This window comes from Pongo abelii, chromosome 18 (genome assembly GCF_028885655.2).
Source record: "Pongo abelii isolate AG06213 chromosome 18, NHGRI_mPonAbe1-v2.0_pri, whole genome shotgun sequence".
NCBI classification, from domain to species: Eukaryota; Metazoa; Chordata; class Mammalia; order Primates; family Hominidae; genus Pongo; species Pongo abelii.
Window position 1 is genome coordinate 69,276,685 of NC_072003.2, and position 21,994 is coordinate 69,298,678.

Sequence of the window (21,994 nt, forward strand, 5' to 3'; positions counted from 1 at the left end):
GTGAAACCCTGTCTCAAATATATATATATACACACACACACGCACACACACACACATATATACATAGATATACATACACACATATATATATACATACACACATACTTATACTATAAATATATATATATATATATATTTTTTTTGAGAAATTTCAGTAGATCTACCAGACTTAGTAAAGGGGGACATTTTGACTTTCCCGTCCCCCTCCCAATAAGTCCATTAGTTTCTTCAATAATGAAATACTTTGTTCATCTGGTAACCTTTAGTTATATTTTAAACATTGACCCCCTTCTCCCTCTTCCAGCAAAGCTTATGCTCACTCAGGGTTTTGGAGTGATTAGGATGCAATTACTTTCCATGGCTATTAGCAGGGGAGAAATTACTTGAGTACATGTACAGAGTCGTGTGTTTGTGTTGCTGAGACAGAGTGTAAAGTCTGGGCCTCAGGTTTCCTAAGCTTCTTGTAGTGGATAGTGGGGATTTGGACCTAATACGCATTAGGAACCTTGTCTAAGATGGGAGGCAAAAGCTAAGAGGTCTAAAGTACTTTGATGGGGATGGGATCTGTTCCTTTCTATAGTTACGGTTATTTTTCTTGAGACAGAGTCTCGCTCTGTTGCCCAGGCTGGAGTGCAGTGGCGCGATCTTGGCTCACTGCAACGTCCGCCTCCCGGGTTCAAGCGATTCTCCTGCCTCAGCCTCCCGAGTAGCTGGATTATAGTTGCGCCACCACTCCTGGCTAATTTTTGTATTTTTCATAGAGACGGGGTCTCACCATGTTGGCCAGGCTGGTCTTGAACTCCTGCCCACAAGTGATCCGCCTGCCTGAGCCTCCCAAAGTGCTGGGATTACAGGTGTGAGCTATCACACCTGGCTGGTTATTTATTTATTTATTTTTCTGAGATGGAGTCTCGCTCTGTTGCCCAGGCTGGAGTGCAATGGTGCAATCTTGGCTCACTGCAACCTCCACTTCCTGGGTTCAAGCAATTCTCCTGCCTCAGCCTCCCAAGTAGCTGAGATTACAGGCGCCCGCCATCACGCCCGGCAAATTTGTTATATTTTTAGTAGAGATGGGGTTTTGCCATGTTGGCCAGGCTGGTCTCAAACTTCTGACCTCAGGTGATCCACCTGCCTCGGCCTCCTGAAGTGCTGGGATTATAGGCGTGAGCCACTGTGCGTGGCCCCGGCCGGTTATTTTTCTTTATGCATCAATTGGAAAGGTTTTACAATTCCAAATGCCTACATTATATAATGTCAGGGTGGTATCTTGCTCATTAGATCTGGAACTCCAGACAAAGCTCTATAGAATAACATGGATTAGTGTTAATAAGCAGTGGACTGCAATTTTAAAAGACACTGGAGAAAGAAAACATGGTGATGTTATCTACCCTGTTTCTCCTGCCTTCCCAGTTGGCTTTGTTCCTTCTGAGCCTTCTTTAAAATTTATCTGATTGTTTTAGTTTTGCGGCCCTGAAGTGTAGATCAAAAAGTTTGGTCTTTCTCCCGTTGAACGGGCCATGTATGGGCTTCGAGTTTCATCCTCTAAGAGTCAGGACCAAAGGCTCAAAACTGCTACAGTTGAGGAGAACAAGATAGTTTAAAAACTACCATTAGTTGAGTTGCCTTAGGAAAGAAAGAGTCCCAATAGAAGTAAAGATTTCTAAAATATTCTTTTATTTTTAAAGTCTGTAAATAATGGATTTCCAGCTTTTGGTGCTTTAACCCCCTGTTAACTAAAAGCCCCAAGGCTCAATTTATAATTATTTACAATCTTTCCTGCATTATTCAAGATACGATCTTTTGCTTCCCCTTAAAATTATTGTTCAATTATGAAAGAGATCAAACATATAAAATGGTTAGAGATGAAGATAACAGTCATAAAAACCACCATCTGGATTTAATGAATATGAACATTTTGCCATATTTGCTCCAGAACTTTTTTCTTTGAAAGATAAAATGTTGCAGATACAGTTGAGGTTCCTTTGGTCTCTTCCTCACTCCGGTTCCCCTGCTCCCTCCTCCCCTACCCTAGAGGGAACTTCTGTTCTGAACTTGGTGTGGTTCCTTCCCATCATGCTTTTATACTTTTAAACATTTGTGTGTCCACAACAACAATGTATACAGTTGTTTTGTGTAAGTTCAAGTGTACACCAAAGACGTCATACTAAGGCTGCCACTTGCCTTTTTTTTTTTTTCCCGTCTTGGCATTATCGTTTGGGATTTGTACATGTGGATTAAATTCATACATTTCAGGTACTATATAGCATTCCATTTTAGAAATATATCACAATTTATCCATTCCCCCACTGATGGGTATTTAAGTTATTTATAATTTTTTACCATTACAAATACTGCTATGATGAGCATCCTTGAACATGGCCTCTTCTGTGTGTGTTGGAGAATTTCTCCCTCTGCAAATGCCTGGGAGTAAAACCCTGGTGGGTCCAGAATTACGTGTCTTTAACTCTGCGGGAGGTTGTCAGTTGCCATCTAATGTGCGCTGCCTCCACAGGCATGTGAGACTTCTCTCCAACACTAATTGTCGGGCTTCTCATATCTTTCTAATCTGATGGGTAGGAAAGAGAGTTGATCTTTTTACTGCTTTGCCAAGACAAATTTAGTCTGAGGGAGTCAAAACATCATCTTTTTGGCCTGGTGAAATGGCTTATGCCTGTAATCCCAGCACTTTGGAAGGTGGGGCTGGGAGGATTGCCTGAGGCCAGGAGTTCAAGACTGGCCTGGGCAAGATGGTGAGATCCTATCTCTACAAAAAATAAATACACAAATAAATAAAAAAGGAAAAAAATTAGCTGGATGTGGTGGCACATGCCTGTAGTCCCAGCTACTCAGGAGGCTGAGGCGGAAGGATCACTGGAACCCAGGAGGTCAAGGTTGTAGTGAGCTATGATCATGTCACTGTACTCCATCCTGGGCGACGGGGCTAGACCCTGTCTCAAAAAAACAGGTTGGTCCCATGGTAGTGGGTTATCAGAACTTATTAACATTAGTGTCACTAAAGTTTGTGTACAACCCCCGAGTGCTAAATTTGGCTTTAAAAAAGGAAAAAAAAAAAGAACTGAGATGGGAGTCTGTCTGCACGTTCAAGGGATAGTTGAACAGTGAGGAGGCCTGTGTGGCAGTAGTCACAGCGTGATGAGGGTGAGGGGATATTGGGGAGCAGGAAGTGGGCCGTGAGGTCAGAGAGGGGTGTGGAAATGGGGGGAAGGTATTGCATAGGACATCAAAGGTCATTTGCAGGTCTTTGGCTTTTAATCTCTTTTTTTGTTTGTTTTTGTTTTTCAAACAGGGTCTCACTGTGTCACCCAGGCTGAAGTACGGTGGCGCAATCATGGCTCACTGCAGCCTTGACCTCCTGGGCTCAAGTGATCCTCCCAACTCTGTGATCCCGATTAGCTGGGTCCACAGGCATGTGCCATCACACCCAGCTCATTTTTATATTTTTTTGGAGAGATGGAGTTTGACCATATTGCCCAGGCTGGGCTTGAACTCCTGAGCACAAGGTGATCCACTTGCCTCAGCCTCCCGAAGTGCTGGGATTATAGGCGTGAGCCACCGCGCCCGCTGGCTTTTACTCTGAGTTAGACGGTGTCTTAGCTCATTTTGTGTTTCCATAAATGGGTAATAGAAACGGGATAAGTTATAAAGAGACTAGGTAATTTATAAAGAAAAGAGATTTATTCTTTGTATTGGAGTCTGGGAAGTCTAAGGTGGAGGGCCCACATCCTGGCGAGGGCCTTTGTACTCCACATCCCAAGTGGAAGGAAAGGCAGGAGAGCTAGAGAGAAATGTGAGGGGCTGAACTTGCTTTCATAACAAATCTGCTCTTGAGATAATGGCCCCAGCCCTGAAGTAACATCAATCTGCCCTCATGATCCAATCACCTCTTCAAGGCCCCGCCTCTCAATACTGTTAAGATTAAATTTCCGGAGCCGGGCGCGGTGGCTCATGCCTGTAATCCCAGCACTTTGGGAGGCTGAGGCCGGTGGATCACCTGAGGTCAGGAGTTCGAGACCGGCCTGGCCAACATGGTGAAACTCTGTCTTTACTAAAAATACAAAAATTAACTGGGCGTGGTAGCGGGTGCCTGTAATCCCAGCTACTAGGGAGGCTGAGGCAGGAGAATCTCTTGAACCCAGGAGGCAGAGGTTACAGTGAGCCAGGATAGCACCACTGCACTCCAGCCTGGGTGACAGAGCGAGACTCAATCTCAAACAAACAAACAAACAAATGAAGGGATGGCATTCAAAGCCTGAGATAGGATGAGGTAACTGAGAAGAGGTAGAACATTGGTTGCTTGAGGTTGAGGAGGGGGCAGGAGCCAACCAAGGAGGCTCAGGTGGGGCAGGAGGAGGATGAGGCAGGACTGGTATCCCGAGAGCTGAGGGAAAAAAGCGGTTAAAGAACGAAAGGGTGATCAGTTGTGTCAGATGTTGCCAATAGGTCAGTCATGTAAGAGGAGACGGAGAATCGCTATGGGATTTGGTAACCTGGAGGTCTCTCTGGAGCTCTTGATAAGAAGAGTTTGGTATTGTATTCCATTTGCTAAATACCGTTTCAGAGGTTTCCACTGGAAGTAAAATGCTTATTACAGACTAGTCTAGAAAAACTAGCCACTTTAAATCTTTTTGGAAACTGGATATATTACATAAATAAGACGAATTCTGTTCGAGTTTGCTAAAAATCTTGAAGCATGACATTGTTTGACTTTAGCTATGGAAAATGTCAAAATCACTGTCACTTAGCTGTAGCTACATTTATTTAAATTTAAATTTAAATTATAAAATAGAGCCGAGGTCTCACTATGTTGCCCAGGCTGGTCTTGAATTCCTGGGCTCACATGATCCTCTTGCCTCAGCCTCCCAGTGTGCTGGGATTACAGATGTGAGCCACTGTGCCCCTCTCCTGTAGCTATATTTAATTCTCATATAAAGGGCTTTTGTCCTTTTTTTTTTTTTTTTTTTTTTTGAGATGGAGTTTCACTCTCTCCCCCAGGCTGGGGTGCAGTGGCGTGATCTCAGCTCCCTCCAACCTCTGCTTCCCAGGTTCAAGCGATTCTCATGCCTCAGCCTCCGGATAGCTGGGATTACAGGCGCGTGCCACCATGCCTGGCTAATTCTTGTATTTTTAGTAGAGATGGGGTTTCATCATGTTGGCCGGGTTGGTCTCGAACTCCTGACCTCAAGTGATCTGCCTGTGTTGGCCTCCCAAAGTGCTGGGATTACAGGTGTGAGCCACCACGCCTGGCCAAGGGCTTTCATTCTTAGAGTAATATGGTGAGTTAATAACCATGTTTTAAAGCTGAACAGCTCTTTAAGATGAGTCAGGCACTGGGCTTGGTGGTCCGATCCTGTATTTCCAGCTACTCAGGAGGCTGAGGCAGGGAGATCCTTTGAGTGCAGAAGTTCGAGGCTGCCGTGAGCCATGATTATGCCTGTGAATAGCCACTGTACTCTAGCCTGGGCAATACAGCCAGACCCTGTGTCTAAATAGTAATAATAATAATATTGAAGAAAAAAAAGAAAATGGGAAGTCAGGGAGAGAGGTCACATACAAATAGAATGACAGAAGGTATTAATGATGTTGAATAGAACAGGAATTTTGGCCAGGCTTGGTGGCTCATGCTTGTAATCCCAGCACTTTGGGAGGCTGCGGAAGAAAGATAGCTTGAAGCCAGGAGTTTGAGACTAGTCTGGGCAACGTAGTGAGACCCTGTCTCTACAACAACAAAAACAACAACAAAATATTAGGATTGTGGTGGCACATCTATAGTCCCAGCTACTCAGGAGGCCAAGGTGAGAGGATTGCTCGAGTCTAGGAGTTCAAGGCTGCACTGAGCATGTTCATGCCACTGCACTCCAGGCATGGGTGACAGAGTGAGATACCATCTCTAAAAAACATAAGATACAAAGGCACAAGAATTTAACAGCATCAGTTCTCAAGTGTGGTCCTCAGACATTGGGAGGCCTCCCAGACTCTTTTAGGGTTTTGCAAGGTTAAAACTATTTTCTTTTTCTTTCTTTTTTTTTTTTTGAGACGGAGTCTTGCTGTTGTCGCCCGGGCTAGAGTGCAGTGGCATGATCTCTGCGCACTGCAACCTCTGCCTTCCAGGTTCCAGCAATTCTCGTGCCTCAGCCTCCCAAGTAGCTGAGATTACAGGCACCCACCACCATGCCCGACTAATTTTTGTATTTTTAGTAGAGACGGGGTTTCACTGTGTTGGTCAGGCTGGTCTCGAACTCCTGACCTCAGGTGATCCACCTGACTTGGCCTCCCAAAGCGCTGGGAATACAGGCGTGAGCCACTGTGCCTGACCGAAACTATTTTCATAATGACATTAACACTTTGCCTTTTCACTGTGATCCCATTCACACCAATGTTCCAGAAGCAGAGGTGAGTAAAGCAGTTGGTGCTAGCACCAATTGGGATGTTGCTGTGGTCATGGTATCCTTCACCACACATACTCTCAGTATAAAGAAAAGAAAAAGCCAGGTTCACCTGAGAATGTCCTTGATGAAGTGGTAAAATTCATTAATTTTATGAGGTCTTGACTCCTGGGCACGTCTTTTTAATATTCTGTGTGCTGAAATGGGCAGTACTCCAAAAGCTCTTCTGCCGCCTGTTGAAGTATAATGGTGTGTTGGGAAAAAGCACCGATGTTTGAATTGAGAGCTGAATTAATTGCTTTTTGGTTGAAGTACCATTTTTACTTAAACATCTAACAGACAAACGTGTTACTAGATTTGGGTATTTGGCAAGCCTTTTCTTGAAAACGAATGAAGTAAGCCCGACACTTCAAGGAAAACAACACAGTATTTGTTACCAATGATAAAATAGGAGTTTTTTTTTTTTTTTTTTTTTAAAAAAAAGAAAGAGTGGTTGAGTGCAGTGGCTCACACCTGTAATCCCAGCACTTTGGGAGGTTGAGGCAGGTGGATCACTTGAGGTTAGGAGTTCGAGACCAGCTTGGCCAACATGGTGAAACCCCATCTCTACTAAAAATACAAAAATTAGCCAGGTGGTGCTGGTGCCTCTAATTCCAGCTACTCAGAAGGCTGAGGCACGAGAATCACTTCAACTTGGGAGGTGGAGGTTGCAGTGAGCCGAGATCGTGCTACTGTACCACTCCAGCTTAGGTGTGTGAGATTCTGTCTCAAAAAAAAAAAAAAAAAAAAAGACAAAAGATAAGGTAGCAGAGATGATGGAAGGAGGGAGGAAGGGGAGCGGATATGAGTTTTTAAGTGAAAGGTTTTAAGTGAAAGTTAGACTTTTGGAATGCTTTTATCTACTACCAAGAGCTCAATGGCTTCCCAATGCTTAAAGACTTGTCTGATGAGATCAGCGGTGACATTCACAAATGTGATTTTTGGATATTGCATAATGAAATGTGTCAACATTTGGAAAATCTGCAGAACTCAATGAACCAATATTTTTCAAATGTCAAATGATGGTATTCCAAAATCACATACAAGTAAAAGATCCATTCAGAGTACAAGATAGACTTGCTTCTAGCCAAGACGGAATGACAGGGACACCTCATGGCGAATGATGCTGCACATCTTTTTTTTTTTTTTTGAGACAGAGTCTCGCTCTGTCACCCAGGCTGGAGTGCAATGGCACAGTCTCGGCCCACTGCGACCTCTACTTCCTGAGTTCAAGCGATTCTCCTGCCTCAGCCTCCTGAGTAGCTGGGATTACAGGCACCCACTACCACGCCTGACAAATTTTTTGTTTTTTACTATAGATGGGGTTTCATCATTATGGCCAGCTGGTCTTGAACTCCTGACCTCAGATGATCCACCTGTCTTGGCCTCCCAAAGTGCTGGGATTACAGACATGAGCCACTGCACCCAGCCTACCCATTTGAAGAATTGTATTAGTTGTCTTCTTTTTCTCTCCTTTTTTTTTTTGCATTATACTTTTAGCAAGGATTACTGTCAGATTCTACGCATTTGGCCAGAGACCCTCCTTGAGGTGTTTGCAGCAAACTTGCTCCACAGGTAGCACACTAGATTAGCTGTCTTTCTGCTGTGAATCTGTGATGTTCTTTTTGGAGATGTCTTTTTTTTTTTCTTCTTTTTTTGAGACAGAGTCTTGCTCTGTCGCCCAGGCTGGAGTGCAGTGGCACGATCTCGGCTCACTGCACCCTCCGCCTCCCGGGTTCAAGCAATTCTCTGCCTCACCCTCCTGAGTAGCTGGGATTACAGGCACCCACCACCACACTTTGCTAATTTTTAGTAGAGATGGGATTTCCTCATCTTGGCCAGACTGGTCTTGAACTCCCAACCTCGTAATCCACCCGCCTCCCAAAATGCTGGGATTACAGGCGTGAGCCACCGCGCCCAGCCAATCTTTTTTTTTTTTTTGAGATGGAGTTTCGCTCGTCTCCCAGCAGGCTGGAGTGCAATGGCCGATCTTGGCTCACTGCAACCTCCGCCTCCTGGGCTCAAGCGATTCTCCTGCCTCAGCCTCCGGAGTTGCTGGGATTACAGGCATGCGCCACCATGCCTGGCTAATTTTGTATTTTTTGGTAGAGACGGGGTTTCACCATGTTGGTCAGGCTGGTCTCGAACTCCTGACCTCAGGTGATCTGGCCATCTCGGCCTCCCAAAGTGCTGAAATTACAGACGTGAGCCACCATGCCTGGCGGAGATGTCTTATTAGACTCTGCCTCCTCTAGACTTTGCTATAACAGTCCTGTGTCCTTTCTAGTCTATCCTAAGTCCTGTCCAGGTTCATTAAGTCATTATAAGACAAACTATACCCTGATTGCAGTTGCTTGGACGTTTCTATTTTCTTGCCTCTGTTTCTTTAAGCTTAAATATTAAAATTGAGTTCAACTCCTCTGTCTTCTTATCAGATATTCTCTAAATTCTCTTTTCTGTTTGTCTTATAGCTTCACGGTGATGATATGGCATCTGCCAGCTCTAGCCGGGCAGGAGTGGCCCTGCCTTTTGAGAAGTCTCAGCTCACTTTGAAAGGTGAGTGGCACTGTATAACGTCTTTATCTTGTCTACGGCCAGGGAAGAGGGGGAATCTAACCACACCTTGGTCTGGGGAACCAAATTTTGTGAAGTAGTTTACATGTGCTAATTATTTATTCTCATGGGATTGTCGTCTTGTAGCTGTAATTCTTGAAGAAGAAAGAAAATAAAGGAGCAGGAAAATAAGGAACTTTTAGCTAAAATTGTGTAAAATGGTGATTTCAGGCCAGGTGCAGTGGCTCACGCCTGTAATTCAGCACTTTGGGAGGCTGAGGCAGGAGGATCCCTTAAGCCCAGAAGTTCAAGACCAGCCTGGGAAACATAGGGAAGCCCTGTGTCTACAGAACATAAAATAATTAGCCAGGCATAGTGGTGCATGCTAGCTGGTCCCAGCTACTAAGGAGGCTGAAGTGGGAGGATCGCTTGAGCCTGGGAATTCAAGGCTGCAGTGAGCTGTGATCACACCACTGCACTCAGCCTGGGCGACAGGGTGAGACCCTGTCCCAAAAACAAATTAAAATAAAAACTGAATAAAATAAAATGGTGACCTCTTCATGTCCTAGGGCTCGTTGCTACCTACACTCACTCCCTAGGTGCTTCATCCAACCTCTGGCTTTAAATGCCACCAATAGAAGATCACTCCTCCGGGCTTTTCCTCTGAACTCCTGATTTATAACCAGTAGCCAGTTTGTTACCTTCACTTGAATATTTAGTAAACATCTAAAATTTAGCCTGTCTATAGCTGAGGTCCTGGTTTTTCTTATTGTCTGTATCAAGCCATCAGCATATCTGGTTGACTCGATCTTCAAAATGTGTCACTCAACATTCAGCCACTTCTCACCACCCCTAGGTCCCAGCCTAGTCCAGACCACCATTGTCTCCACCCTGAGTTAAGGCAGTAGCCTCCTATCCTGTCTCTCTGCTTCTGCACTTTGCCCTCCTTCAGTCTGTTGGTCACACAGCAGCCAGTGATCTTGTTAAAATGTAAACTGGGGCCTGGTGTGGTGGCTCATGCCTGTAATATCAGCACTTTGGGAGGCCAAGGCAGGAGGATCACCTGAGCCCAGGAGTTTGAGACCAGCCTGAGCAACAGAGCAAGACCTTCATCTCTAAAAAAAAAAAAATCAGAGGCTGAGGCGGGAGGATCACTTGAGCCTAGGAGTTCGAGGCTGCAGTAAGCTGTGATTGTGCCACCGCACTCCAGCCCAGGCAACAGAGCAGAGCGAGACCACGTCTCAAAAAATAAATGTAAGCTGGGTCTTGTCACTCCTCTGCTCAAACCATTCAAGGGTGCTCCATTCACAGTAGAAGCCGAAGCTCCCATGTGATGTGACCCTTCCCCACCCCGCATTTCTCATCTCCTGTTCCTGGTCTACATTCTCTCTGCACCAGCCTCCTTGCTCTTCAGTGAATACACTGGGCAGGCCTCTGCCTCTGGGCCTTTGCACTTGCCGTTCCCTCTGAGTGAAATGGTTTTCGCTTCCTTACTTCCTTAGGCCTTTTCTCAAAAGCCACCCTCTTCCTGATCCCCTGATCCAAAGCCACCTTCCTCATTGACTTCATCACCTCTATTTCCCTCCCTTCTTTATATTTTTCTTCTCAGCCCTTGTCCCTGTTTAATTAATTTATTTCATTTGTTGACTGTCTCCTTCAATAGAGTGTAAAAGCCACAATAAGAGATTTTTGTCTGCTTTGGTCACTGTTAACTACCCCAGCCACTAGAAGAGTGCCTGACACATAGTGGGCCCTCAGTAAATAGTGCCTGAACGAAAGAATGTTGCTTCGGGTTCCATAGCTGTGCAGCCGCCACAGATGGGAGAATGGCTCTCAGTATCTGAGCTCAGACCCCTCAGCCTGGTCCTCCAGAGGCAAAATTGTGTCTCTTGGGAATATTTTTCTTGAGTATTTTTGAAATGCAAATGTTATTTATAGAATATACTCATGGAGTTTAAAAATCTTAATTTTTAATTTTATTATTATTATATTTTGAGACAGAGTCTCGCTGTGTCACCCAGGCTGGAGTGCAGTGGCGCTATCTCGGCTCGCTACAACTTCTTCCTCCCAAGTTAAAGTAATTCTCCCGTCTCAGCCTCCCAAGTAGCTGGGATTACAGGTGTGTGCCACCATGCCTGGCTAACTTTTTTGTTTGTTTGTTTGTTTGAGATGGAGTCTTGCTTTGTTGCTCAGGCTGAAGTGCAGTGGTACGATCTCGACTCACTGCAACCTCCGCCTCCCGGGTTCAAGCAATTCTTCTGCCTCAGCCTCCTGAGTAGCTGGGACTACAGGCGTGTGCCACCGCGCCTGGCTACTTTTTGTATTTTTAGTAGAGATGGGGTTTCACCATATTGGGCAGGCTGGCTCCAAACTCATGACCTCATGATCTCCCCGCCTTGGCCTCCCAAAGTGCTGGGATTACAGGTGTGAGCCACCATGCCCGGCCTCCTATAGTTCAAAATTCTTTCCCGCAGTCCTTCAGTGCTCCTGCTTGGAAGAAACCAGTATTATGTTTCTTGTGTGTCTCTTCCAACATACACCGAAAGGGATGCATTTTTGTAATTTTGAGAGCCAGATTGCCTTCCTTGGAAGGAATACTCTTCTAGCAATGTGCGAGAGTGCCTGTTTCCTTACATCTTTACCAGCACAATGTTGTCAGACTTTTAACTTTTGCCTGTTTCGTTGGCGCAAGCTTGTGTTCTCAGTGTAGTTTTATTTCCCACTTCTTTGCTTATGCATTTGACCCTTGAACAGCATGAGGGTCGGGGGTGCTGATTCCCTGCTCAGTAAAAAAATCCACATGTAACTTTTGACTCCCCCAAAACTTTACTAACAGCCTACTGTTGACTGAAAGCCTTGCCAATAACGGAAACAGTTGATTGGCTGGGTGCGGTGGCTCACGCCTGTAATCCCAACACTTTGAGAGGCTGAGGCAGACAGATTTCCTGAGGTCAGGAGTTCGAGACCAGCCTGGCCAACATGGTGAAACCCTGCCTCTACTAAAAACACACAAAAAAATTAGCCAGGCGTGGTGGCGGGCGCATGTAATCCCAGCTACTTGGGAGGCTGAGGCAGGGGAACAACCTCAACCCGGGAGGCCGAGGTTGCTGTGAGCCGAGACCACACCATTGCACTCCAGCCTGGGCAACAAGAACGAAATTCCATCTCAAAGAAAACAACAACAACAACAAAAAAACAGAAACAGTTGATTTACACGCATTTTGTGTTACATGTATTATATACTGTATTTTTACAATAAAATAAGCTAGAGAAAAGAAACTCATAAGGAGGAAAAAAAAATTTACTATTTGTTCAGTGGAAGTGGATCATCATAAAGGTCTTCATCCTCATCATTTTCATGTTGAGTAGCTGAGGAGGAGGAGGAAGAGGAAGGATTGGTTTTGCTGTCTGTGGGGTGGCAAAGGCAGGAGAAAATCCATGTAAAAGTGGACCCTCGTAGTTCAAACCTCTCTTGTTTAAGGGTCAACTGTGTGATGTTTAGCATCTCTTTTTTTGTTTGTTTTTGAGACAGAGTCTCACTCTGTCACCCAGGCTGGGGTGCAGTGGTGTGATCTTGGCTCACTGCGACCTCTGTCTCCTGGGTTCAAGCGATTCTCATGCCTCAGCCTCCCAAGGAGCTGGGTTTACAGGCATGTGCCACCACACCTGGCTAATTTTTGTATTTTTAGTAGAGATGGGGTTTTGCTATGTTGGCCAGGCTGGTCTCGAACTTCTGACCTCAAGTGATCCGCCTGCCTCAGCCCCCCAAAGTGCTGGGATTACAGGTGTGAACCACTGCACCCGGCCAGTGTTTAGCATCTTATATATTTAAGGGCAGTGGTATTTCCTTTCCTATGGATTGCCTGTTCATATTCTTTGCCTGTTTCTTATTACATTATTGATTTTTTTTGTAGTCTTGAAATATTTTAATTATATTTCTTGGAGTCTTTTGCCTTGCTTCTGCCCTTTTGAGTAGGGAGATGAGTTAGAGTGAACTGATATGGTTTTAAACTGGGGACTACAGACTTTATTACCTTAGCTAATAATTAGCAAGTCTAGGTCAAAGCAGAAGTCAGCCCATTGGACCTGGTAACATCCTGAGTTCTCTGTTTTGGGGTCATATTATTCAGCCACGCACACTTATTTCTTTTCTTTTCTTCTTTTTTTCTTTTTTTTTTGAGACAGAGTCTCGCTCTATCGCCCAGGCTGGAGTGCAGTGGTGTGATCTTGGCTCGCTGCAACCTCTGCCTCCCAGGTTCAAGCAATTCTCCTGCCTCAGCCTCCAAAGAAGCTGGGATTACAGGCACCTGCCACCACACCGGCTAATTTTCGTATTTTTAGTAGAGACGGGGTTTCACCGTATTGGTCAGGCTGGTCTCAAACTCCTGACCTCAGGTGATCCACTCACCTCGGCCTGCCAAAGTGCTGGGATTACAGGCATAAGCCACTGCACCTGGCCTCTTTTCTTTTTTTGAGACAGTCTTTCTCTGTTGCTCAGGCTGGAGTGTAGTGGCATGATTACAGCTCACTGCAGCCTCGAAATGGTCTCAAGCAATCCTGCCTCAGCCTCCTGAGTAGCTAGGACTCTAGGCATACACCACCATACTTAGCTAATTCTTAAATTTTTTTATAGAGATAGGTCTTGCTGTGCTGTCCAGGCTGGTTTCAAGCTCCTGGACTCAAGCAGTTCTCCCACCTTGGCCTCTTAAAGTTCTGGGATTACAGGTGTGAGCCACTGCGCCTGGCTCCCACCTCGGCCTCTTAAAGTGCTGGGATTATAGGTGTGAGCCTCCGCACCTGGCCAGCACATACTTATTTCTAAAGGCTTTTTTGTTGCCTTTCCTCAAGGTGAATTTTCGTACCAGGGTGGAAAGAGCCAGCTTGATAATACTGGTGTATCTCATCATACACATGTTTAACCTACACAGATTTGGTAACACCATTCAGGAAAATGGTTGGGGGAAAGAGAAAGAGAGAAATAACTATTAAATAGTGTAGGTGGTTCTTTTTGCCGTGCATTTCATGAAGAAAGCTGATAGTGTAACCTGTGGGGTGTGACTGCGTGGTTTCCAGTTCCCTTGTGCCTGCCCACAGTGTGATCCTGGTGTTTTAAGGTATATTTTTAAATGCATCGGGGCCCTTAAATGTAGGCCAGCTATTTTATTTGATATTTTACTAGAGAAACACTGAAAAACTGATCTCTGAAAAGCATAGTATAATAAAACAAGAAACGAGCTGTTTGGAACTTATTGAGAGAGCAGATGCCAGACTCTATTGTGGTCCCTTTTTAAGAGCTTTTTCAGTGTATAATTTTGTCATTATGTGATTTTTGCCTGATTTGTTGACTTTAAAAGCTAAATCTCACATAAAGTCGTGACTCTGTGTATAAAGATATATTTCATGAAAGAGACTTTCTAGATAAACTTGCTCATATCTTTATTTTGGCGTGTCTTTTAAGAACAAGAAATATTCAAAATATCACCCTGCCAATTAACTGTAGGTTACAAACGTGTCAGTGGGGAGACCTGGCCAACTCCACATTAAGCAGGTGTTCAAACTTAGTATCCCCAATGGCAGGACAACCTAATGTATGTGGTAAGAGGTACACGACATACTTATGTAGTATTCTTCTTTCTTTTGAGTCAGGGTCTCACTCTGTCACCTAGGCTAGAGTGCAGTGACACAATTACAGCTTACTACAGCCTCGACCTCCTGGGCTCCAGGGATCCTCCTATCTCAGCCTCTCGAGTAACTGGAACTACAGGTGTGAGCCACTACACCTGGCTAATATTTTATTTTTTGTAGATTTGGGGTCTTGCAGTGGTGCCCAGGCTTATCTCGAACTCCTGGGCTCAGGTGGCCCTTCTGCCTCAGCCTCCCAAAGTGTTTCAATTACAGGGTGAGCCATTGTGCCTGGCCTTGAAACCGAATCTAATCATGAGGAAACAATTGTAATCACCCAGTGGGTTCTTCTTGCCCACTGCACAGACAAAATAAATTCACTGCTGGGCGCGGTGGCTCATGCCTGTAATCTGAGCACTTTGGGAGGCCTAGGTGGGTAGATCACGAGGTCAGGAGTTCAAGACCAGCCTCACCAAGATAGTGAAATCCTGTCTCTACTAAAAATACAAAAAAATTAGCCAGGTGTGGTGGCGGGCGCCTGTAATCCCAGCTACTCGGGAGGCTGAGGCAGAGAATTGCTTGAACCTGGGAGGCAGAGGTTGCAGTGAGTCGAGATTGCACCACTGCACTCCAGCCTGGGTGACAGAGCGAGACTCCATCTAAAAAAAAAAAAATAGTAAATAAGTAAATTCACTGAGACTGTAGCATTGCATTAGAGAAAGAGTTTAATTGACACAAAACAGGCGGTATGGGAGACAGAGTTATCACTCAGATCAGTCTGTCTGGAGGCTCAGAGGTTAGGGTTTTTATAGACAATTTCACAGGCAGGGGACTAGGGAATGGGTGCCGCTTATTGGTTGGGGATGAGATTATAGAGGTGTGGAAAATGGTCCTCCTGTGCTGAGTCCACTTCTGGGTGGGGCCACAGGATAATTTGTTTCATGAGTCAAGTCACGGGCCCAGGCAAGGTCAGTAGATTGCCAGAAAGTCAGAAAAAATCTCAAAAGACCAGCCTTAGGTTCTGCAATAGCGATGTTATCTATGGGAGCAATTGGGGAAGTCACAAATCTTGTGACCTCTGGCTATATGACTCCTGAGCAGTAAGGGATTATAGAAACTATACTTACCTCTTATTAGAATTCAAGCCCCTCCCATAATCCTAACCTTGTGGCTGTTGATTAGTTTTACAAAGGTGGTTTCGTTTTGGGAAAGGCTGTTATTATCCTTGCTTTTTTTTTTTTTTTTTTGAGACATGGTCTTGCTCTGTCACTCAGGCTGGAATGCATTGGCGAAATCTCAGCTTACTGCACTTTCTGCCTCCTGGGTTCAAGCGATTCTCATGTTTCAGCCTCCTGAGTAGCTGGGACTACAGGCGTGCGCCACCACGCCCGGCTAAGTTTTGTATTTGTAGTAGAGACAGGGTTTCACCAAGTTGGCCAGACTGGTTTCAAACTCCTGGTCTCAAGTGATCTGCCTCCCTTAGCCTCCCAAAGTGCTGGGATTACAGGCATAAGCCACCATGCCCAGCTATCCTTGCTTTAAGATTAAACTATAGGCTGGGTGTGGTGGCTCATGCCTGTAATCCCAGTACTTTGGGAGGCTGAGGCGGGTGGATGGCTTTGAGCTCAGGCTTAAAGTTTGAGACCAGCCTGGGCAACATGGAAACCCTGTCTCTACAAAAAATACAAATATGAGCCAGGCATGGTGGCTCACACCTGTAGTCCTAGCTACTTGAGAGGCTGAGGTGGGAAGATTGCTTGAGCCCCAGAGGTGGAGGCTGCAGTGAGATGAGATTGCACCACTGCACTCCAGCCTGGGCAGCAGAGGGAGACCCTGTCTCAGAAAAGAAAAAAGAAACTATAAACTAAATTTCTCCCAAAATTAGCTTGGCCCATGCCCAGGAATGACTAAGGACAGCTTAGAAATCAGAAGTAAGATGGAATCAACTATGTCCGATTTCTCTGTCATAATTTTGCAAAGGCAGTTTCACAATCAGAAAAGTGTAGAATTTGCTGCATTCTTTAAAACAGCTGGTGGAAGTCTTTAAAAATCATTGTTGCCTTGGCAAAGCTGCTGAGATTATAAAAGAAAAAAACCAAAAAGTTAAACAAACAAAAATCATTGCCATGGAAAAGAAGGGAGGAAGTTCTAGATTTTAAAAGATTAAGGAGATAGTAGCCACAGGCAATTTGTATATATTGATTAGGTACTGAATTGGGGGAAAAATGGCTTTAAAAAATATGTTTGGGGACTGGGCAGTGGCTCATGTTTGTAATCCCAGCGTTTTGGAAAGCTCTGGCGGGTGGATCGCTTGAGTCCAGGTGGATTCCTTGAGCCCAGGAGTTCGAGATCAGCCTGGCCAATGGGGTGAAACCCCGTCTCTACAAAAAAAATTAAAAAGTTAGCCAGGCGTGGTGTTGCACGCTGGTAGTCCCAGCTAATCAGGAAGCTGAGGTGGGAGGATCGCTTCAGCCGGGCAGGTCGAGGCTGCAGTGAGCCGTGATCGTGCCACTGCACTCCAGCCGGTCTACAACTTATTTTTAAATGGTTTTACCTAGGAAAAAAAATGTGGATATATACACACACACACATACATAGAGACATAGATGGCATTTATCTGTAACCTGTGGTGTCCAATAGAATAGTCACTGTAGCCACATAGAACTGTTTACACTTAAATTACAATTATATAACATTTAAAAATCATATCCTTATTTGCACTAGCCATATTTCAAGTGTCAATAGCCACATTTGTCTCATGGCAATGTATTGGGCAGCACAGATGTGGAAAATTTTCGTCATCATGGAAGTTCTCTTGGGTAGTGATGCTATAGACACATAGAACAGAAAGCAAATGTGGCAAAATGATAACAATTGGTGAAGAGTATACAGTATTTGTTGTTCTATTTCAATTTTTCTATAGATTGGAAACTTTAAAATAGGAGGGTTTTTTTTTTTTTTTGTGAGAGTCTCTCTCCATCACCCAGGCTGGAGTGTGGTCTCAGCTCACTGTAACCTCCGCCTCCTGGGTTCAAACAATTCTCATGCCTCAGCCTCCTGAGTAGCTGGGACTACTGTTGTGCCCCACCACGCCCAGCTAGTTTTTGTATTTTTGGTAGAGACAGGGTTTAGCCATGTTGCTCAGGCTGGTCTCAAACTCCTGGCCTCAAGTGATCTGCCTGCCTCGGCCTCCCAAAGAGCTGGGATTACAGGCGTGAGCCACCATGCCCTGCTTCAGAATGAGAGTACTAATTGCCACATATGATCCTAGATTGGGGCCTAGACCAGAACAAATTTTTTTTTCTTTCTTTTTTTTTTTTTTTGCTATGATGGGCATTGATAGGACAATTGGCAAAATACAAATAAAGTCTGTAAATTAAATCTTAGTATTATAAAAAGTTAAATGTCCTGATTTTGATAATTGTGCTATTGGTTATGATAGAAAATGTGTTTGTTGGGAAATACAACCAGAAGTATTTAGGAGTAAAGGGGCACAATGTCTATAGCTTACTCTCAGAGTTTCAGGAAAAAATGTGTATGTGTATGACCGCAGATACTCCTCAACTTACAGTGGGGTTACGTCCTGAAAAATCCATCATAAGTTGAACATATCACAAGTTGAAAATGCATCTGATACTCCTAATCTGCCAAGCATCATAGCTTAGCCTAGCCTACCTTAAATGTGCTCAGGACACTTTGATAGCCCACAGCTAGGCGAGATCATCTGGTGAAGGGGTACATGGCAGAGTATCAATTGTTTGCCCCTGTGATCAAGTGGCTGACTGGTGTTGCGGCTCACTGCCACTGCCCGGTAGTACCGCATATGACTATTCTTCGAAAAGACCAAAATTCAAAATTTAAAGTACAGTTTTTACTGAATGCATATCGCTTTCGCACCACTGTAAAGTCAAATGTCCTAAGTCATGCACCATTTGTAGTCCCTATTTTTTTAAAGGCATGTAGATTCATGCTCTTACCACCAGGTGGCCTCAGTTAACCTTGGTCCGTGTGTAAATCACTGCACCTCATTTTTCTACCCTGGGCCATGCCTCAGTACCACAAACCTTTGTTCCTAGTACTGTTCCCTTGTCGCTTCTGAATCTTAGCCACAGCTGATTTTTTATCTGTTGGCTTCCTCCCTTCTGTTCCTTTGGGGCCTGAGGAAGACAGTTACTGCTATAAAAAATCTTGGTCTTTGCCAACTTGTAGACACCATTGTAGGACTGTCACCTTTCAGAAGAGTCTGGGAGGGAGGGATTTGCTTATACTCAAACAGGGAAGCTCAGGCTAGGATAGACTTGCCATTACGGGCAAGGGAGCATCAGTTATATCTCTGATTTGGGGCAGGACGGGAGACGTCTAGATGTGTTTCACCTTAGCGACCTGGCGTTTCCACCAGGGGTAGTATACACTAGGATGTCTGTCTAGCTCCTCGGCGTGATGCTTGCGTAGCTTTGTGCTCCGTGAGTCTTTGGCTTGCTGTTCCCAAACGAACATCGGAATTGTTGCCACATGAAGGCTATGAGCGGAAGAAGAAATGTAGATGACTAACGACACATGGCAAAAATATTCAACCTCGCTGGTAATCGAAGAACAGCAATAGAACAAATAAGTAAAGTTCAATAATAATACGCAGCATGATGTGGAATCAGGCCGGCCGGGTGCGCAGTCTGGCTTGTAGCTCCCTGGCTATGTAGAGTGGGACAGTGACCTTGCCTCTCAAGCCTGTTTTCTCCTGGGTAAAATGGGGTGATGATATATTCCCTGCCTCATGGGTTTGTTGTGAGGATTCAGTTAGAAAATGTGTGCACATAGCAGAGGGTCTTTAATAAGTACTCATAAAATCTTAAATATTATCTTTATTTATTTCAATTAAAATTTATAAATTGGCCAGGTGCGGTGGCTCACGCCTGTAATCCCAGCACTTTTGGAGGCCAAGGTAGGCAGATCATCTGAGGTCAGGAGTTTGAGACCAGCCTGGCCAACATGGTGAAACCCTGTCTCTACTAAAAATACAAAAATTAGCCAGGCATGGTGGCGGGCGCCTGTAATCCCAGCTACTCAGGAGGCTGAGGCAGGAGAATTGTTTGAACCTGGGAGGCAGAGGTTGCAGTGAGCCGAGATTGCGGCATTACACTCCAGCCTGGGCAACAAGAGCGAAACTCTATCTCAGAAAAAAAAAAAATATAAATTTTGTTATCTTCCCAGGCTGGTCTTGAACTCCTGGGCTGAAGCAGCCCTCCTACCTTGGCCTCCCAAAGTGCTGGGATTCCAGGCATGAGTCACCACGCCCGGCCTTAGCTGTTATCTTTACACTATGAGTTTTTAACCCATGTGATTTGCAAAAAATGAACAAGCATATCCCTTAGCACTCTGTGATGTCTGGTAAAATGAATATTCTCCTGTAGCACTGATGGGAGGCTACATGGGTTTACCTTTCTTGGAAAGGAATGGGCAGTTTTAAGAACTGTAAGAAGTGTTCATGTCCTTTGGAGGAATACTCAAGAAAGGCATGCAGATGTATATGTTCACGGTAATTTCCGCAGAGCGAACAACTGCAAGCAGTCTATTCGACAATGAAAGAATAGTTAACATATACCTATTATGGGCTTGTATTGCAGTCATTTAAGAGTGACTTATGGGGGTGAAGAATTTTTAAAGAATTGAATAAATAAAAGATGAAAATCTGGAAGGCAATTTACCAATGATAAATTGGTCATGATGATCACCGGCAGTTATCCCAGTGGTTTCAGGTTAGGGATGATTTTTTTTTCTTACACTTCATATTTCTTTGGTGTGTGTACTCACATTTCTTTAAAAAGTTTTTAGAATCAAGACAAAACAAAATGTATTGATTTATTTTTTAAAGAAATAACTAAAAAGAGCCGGAACATCTGCCACAGGGGGGCATCTGGGAGCCCTGGGACTCATCTTTGACTTTTTCTTTCTTTCTCTCCCAGTGGTGTCCGCAAAGCCCAAGGTGCATAATCGTCAACCTCGAATTAACTCCTACGTGGAGGTGGCGGTGGATGGACTCCCCAGTGAGACCAAGAAGACTGGGAAGCGCATTGGGAGCTCTGAGCTTCTCTGGAATGAGATCATCATCTTGTAAGAGAAAGCCCCTTCTTTTTGAATTCAGCAAGATGGGGAAAGAGAGAGGGTGCTCCGAGGGGGTTGTGGGAGGTACAGATTCCCTGTGGCACCTCCGACTTTTTCTGCCTATGGTACCCAAGGTGGCTCTCTTTAGGTGTTCCTACACCATTGAGCTCATAGAGCGTTCATTATTAGCTAGAGGGTTACAGGGTCAGCTTTGTGGGGGGAAAGGATATATGTGGGTGTCTGCCTGTTTTGGTTCCCCCTCCCCAAGATGTCAGCAGTTTAGTTTAAATGTTTTCTTCTAAGTTATAGGAATGATCTGCTTGGATGTAATGAATCAGGTATTTGTTTTCCAGGAATGTCACGGCCCAGAGTCATTTAGATTTAAAGGTCTGGAGCTGCCATACCTTGAGAAATGAACTGCTAGGCACCGCGTCTGTCAACCTCTCCAACGTCTTGAAGAACAATGGGGGCAAAAGTACGTATGATGAAGGGGGCGCCGACGTGATTCATTGGTGGGGATGGGAGGACCTGGCAGATCAACCTGGTGTTGCAGTTTCCCCCAGGACTAGGGGCTGCGGTACCTCTGTTCTCCTTGGATGCTGTCTTTGCAGTTTTAGGAAGGCTGAGGACTCCTCTCTGCCTCCACTACAGAGTTTAGCCGTATTTGTCCAGGGCCTCTAGTAATGTGATGCAGTGGTGTGTTGCCCTTGATCCTTCCTTAGGGACTGGAAACTTTCTGTCTGCCTCTGCTCCTCTTCCCGTTGCAGGAGATGTGTGATATGTTGAATGAAACTGTTAAATGCCTCTAGCCTAAATCATTGCTTTTCTAGCCTCAGCCCTAAAACAGAACAAAGGAGCTGTGTGTATACGTATATGTGTGTGTGTGTGCATGCCTGTGTGCATGTGTGCACGTGTGTGTCTGGGATAGTATTACAAATAGTGCCCTGTGCTTACTCGGCACTCAGTAAACATTTACTGGATGTTGGAACGTGATGGACGCGCCATCTGAATTAGCCAACATGCCTCTACGTCATGGACATATAAATCCTCATCTATTTATTGCTGTTTGTGGTCAGTGGCATGGCCCATGGCTGTGGTATTGGACCCTCCTTCATAAGGCCTCTATTCAGAGCAGTACCATATGTGGCGAATGAATGGCGTGGAAAGAAAGGCTCCTTTTTCTCTTGATGTCTAGAAAGTATTTTCTGAAAGTGGATGTAGCTTAAGAGAGAGGTGGGGGCGGGGAGAGTTGCATCCCAGTGAGCGTGTTACATTGA

The 21,994-nt window shown here is 44.8% G+C and overlaps 1 protein-coding gene across 4 annotated transcripts in view; it reads left to right on the forward strand.

Moving 5' to 3' along the window:
* Positions 1–21,994, forward strand: part of WWP2 (WW domain containing E3 ubiquitin protein ligase 2) — a 178,285-nt gene that overhangs the window by 15,693 nt on the left and 140,598 nt on the right. For 3 of the 4 annotated variants that reach the window (XM_054533231.1, XM_063717117.1, NM_001132777.1), the window contains 3 exon segments: positions 8,915–8,999; positions 20,579–20,726; positions 21,071–21,192. In XM_054533231.1, coding sequence (XP_054389206.1) covers positions 8,930–8,999; positions 20,579–20,726; positions 21,071–21,192 — 340 coding nt within the window. In that variant the 5' untranslated portion in view covers positions 8,915–8,929. 4 annotated transcript variants of the gene reach the window in all.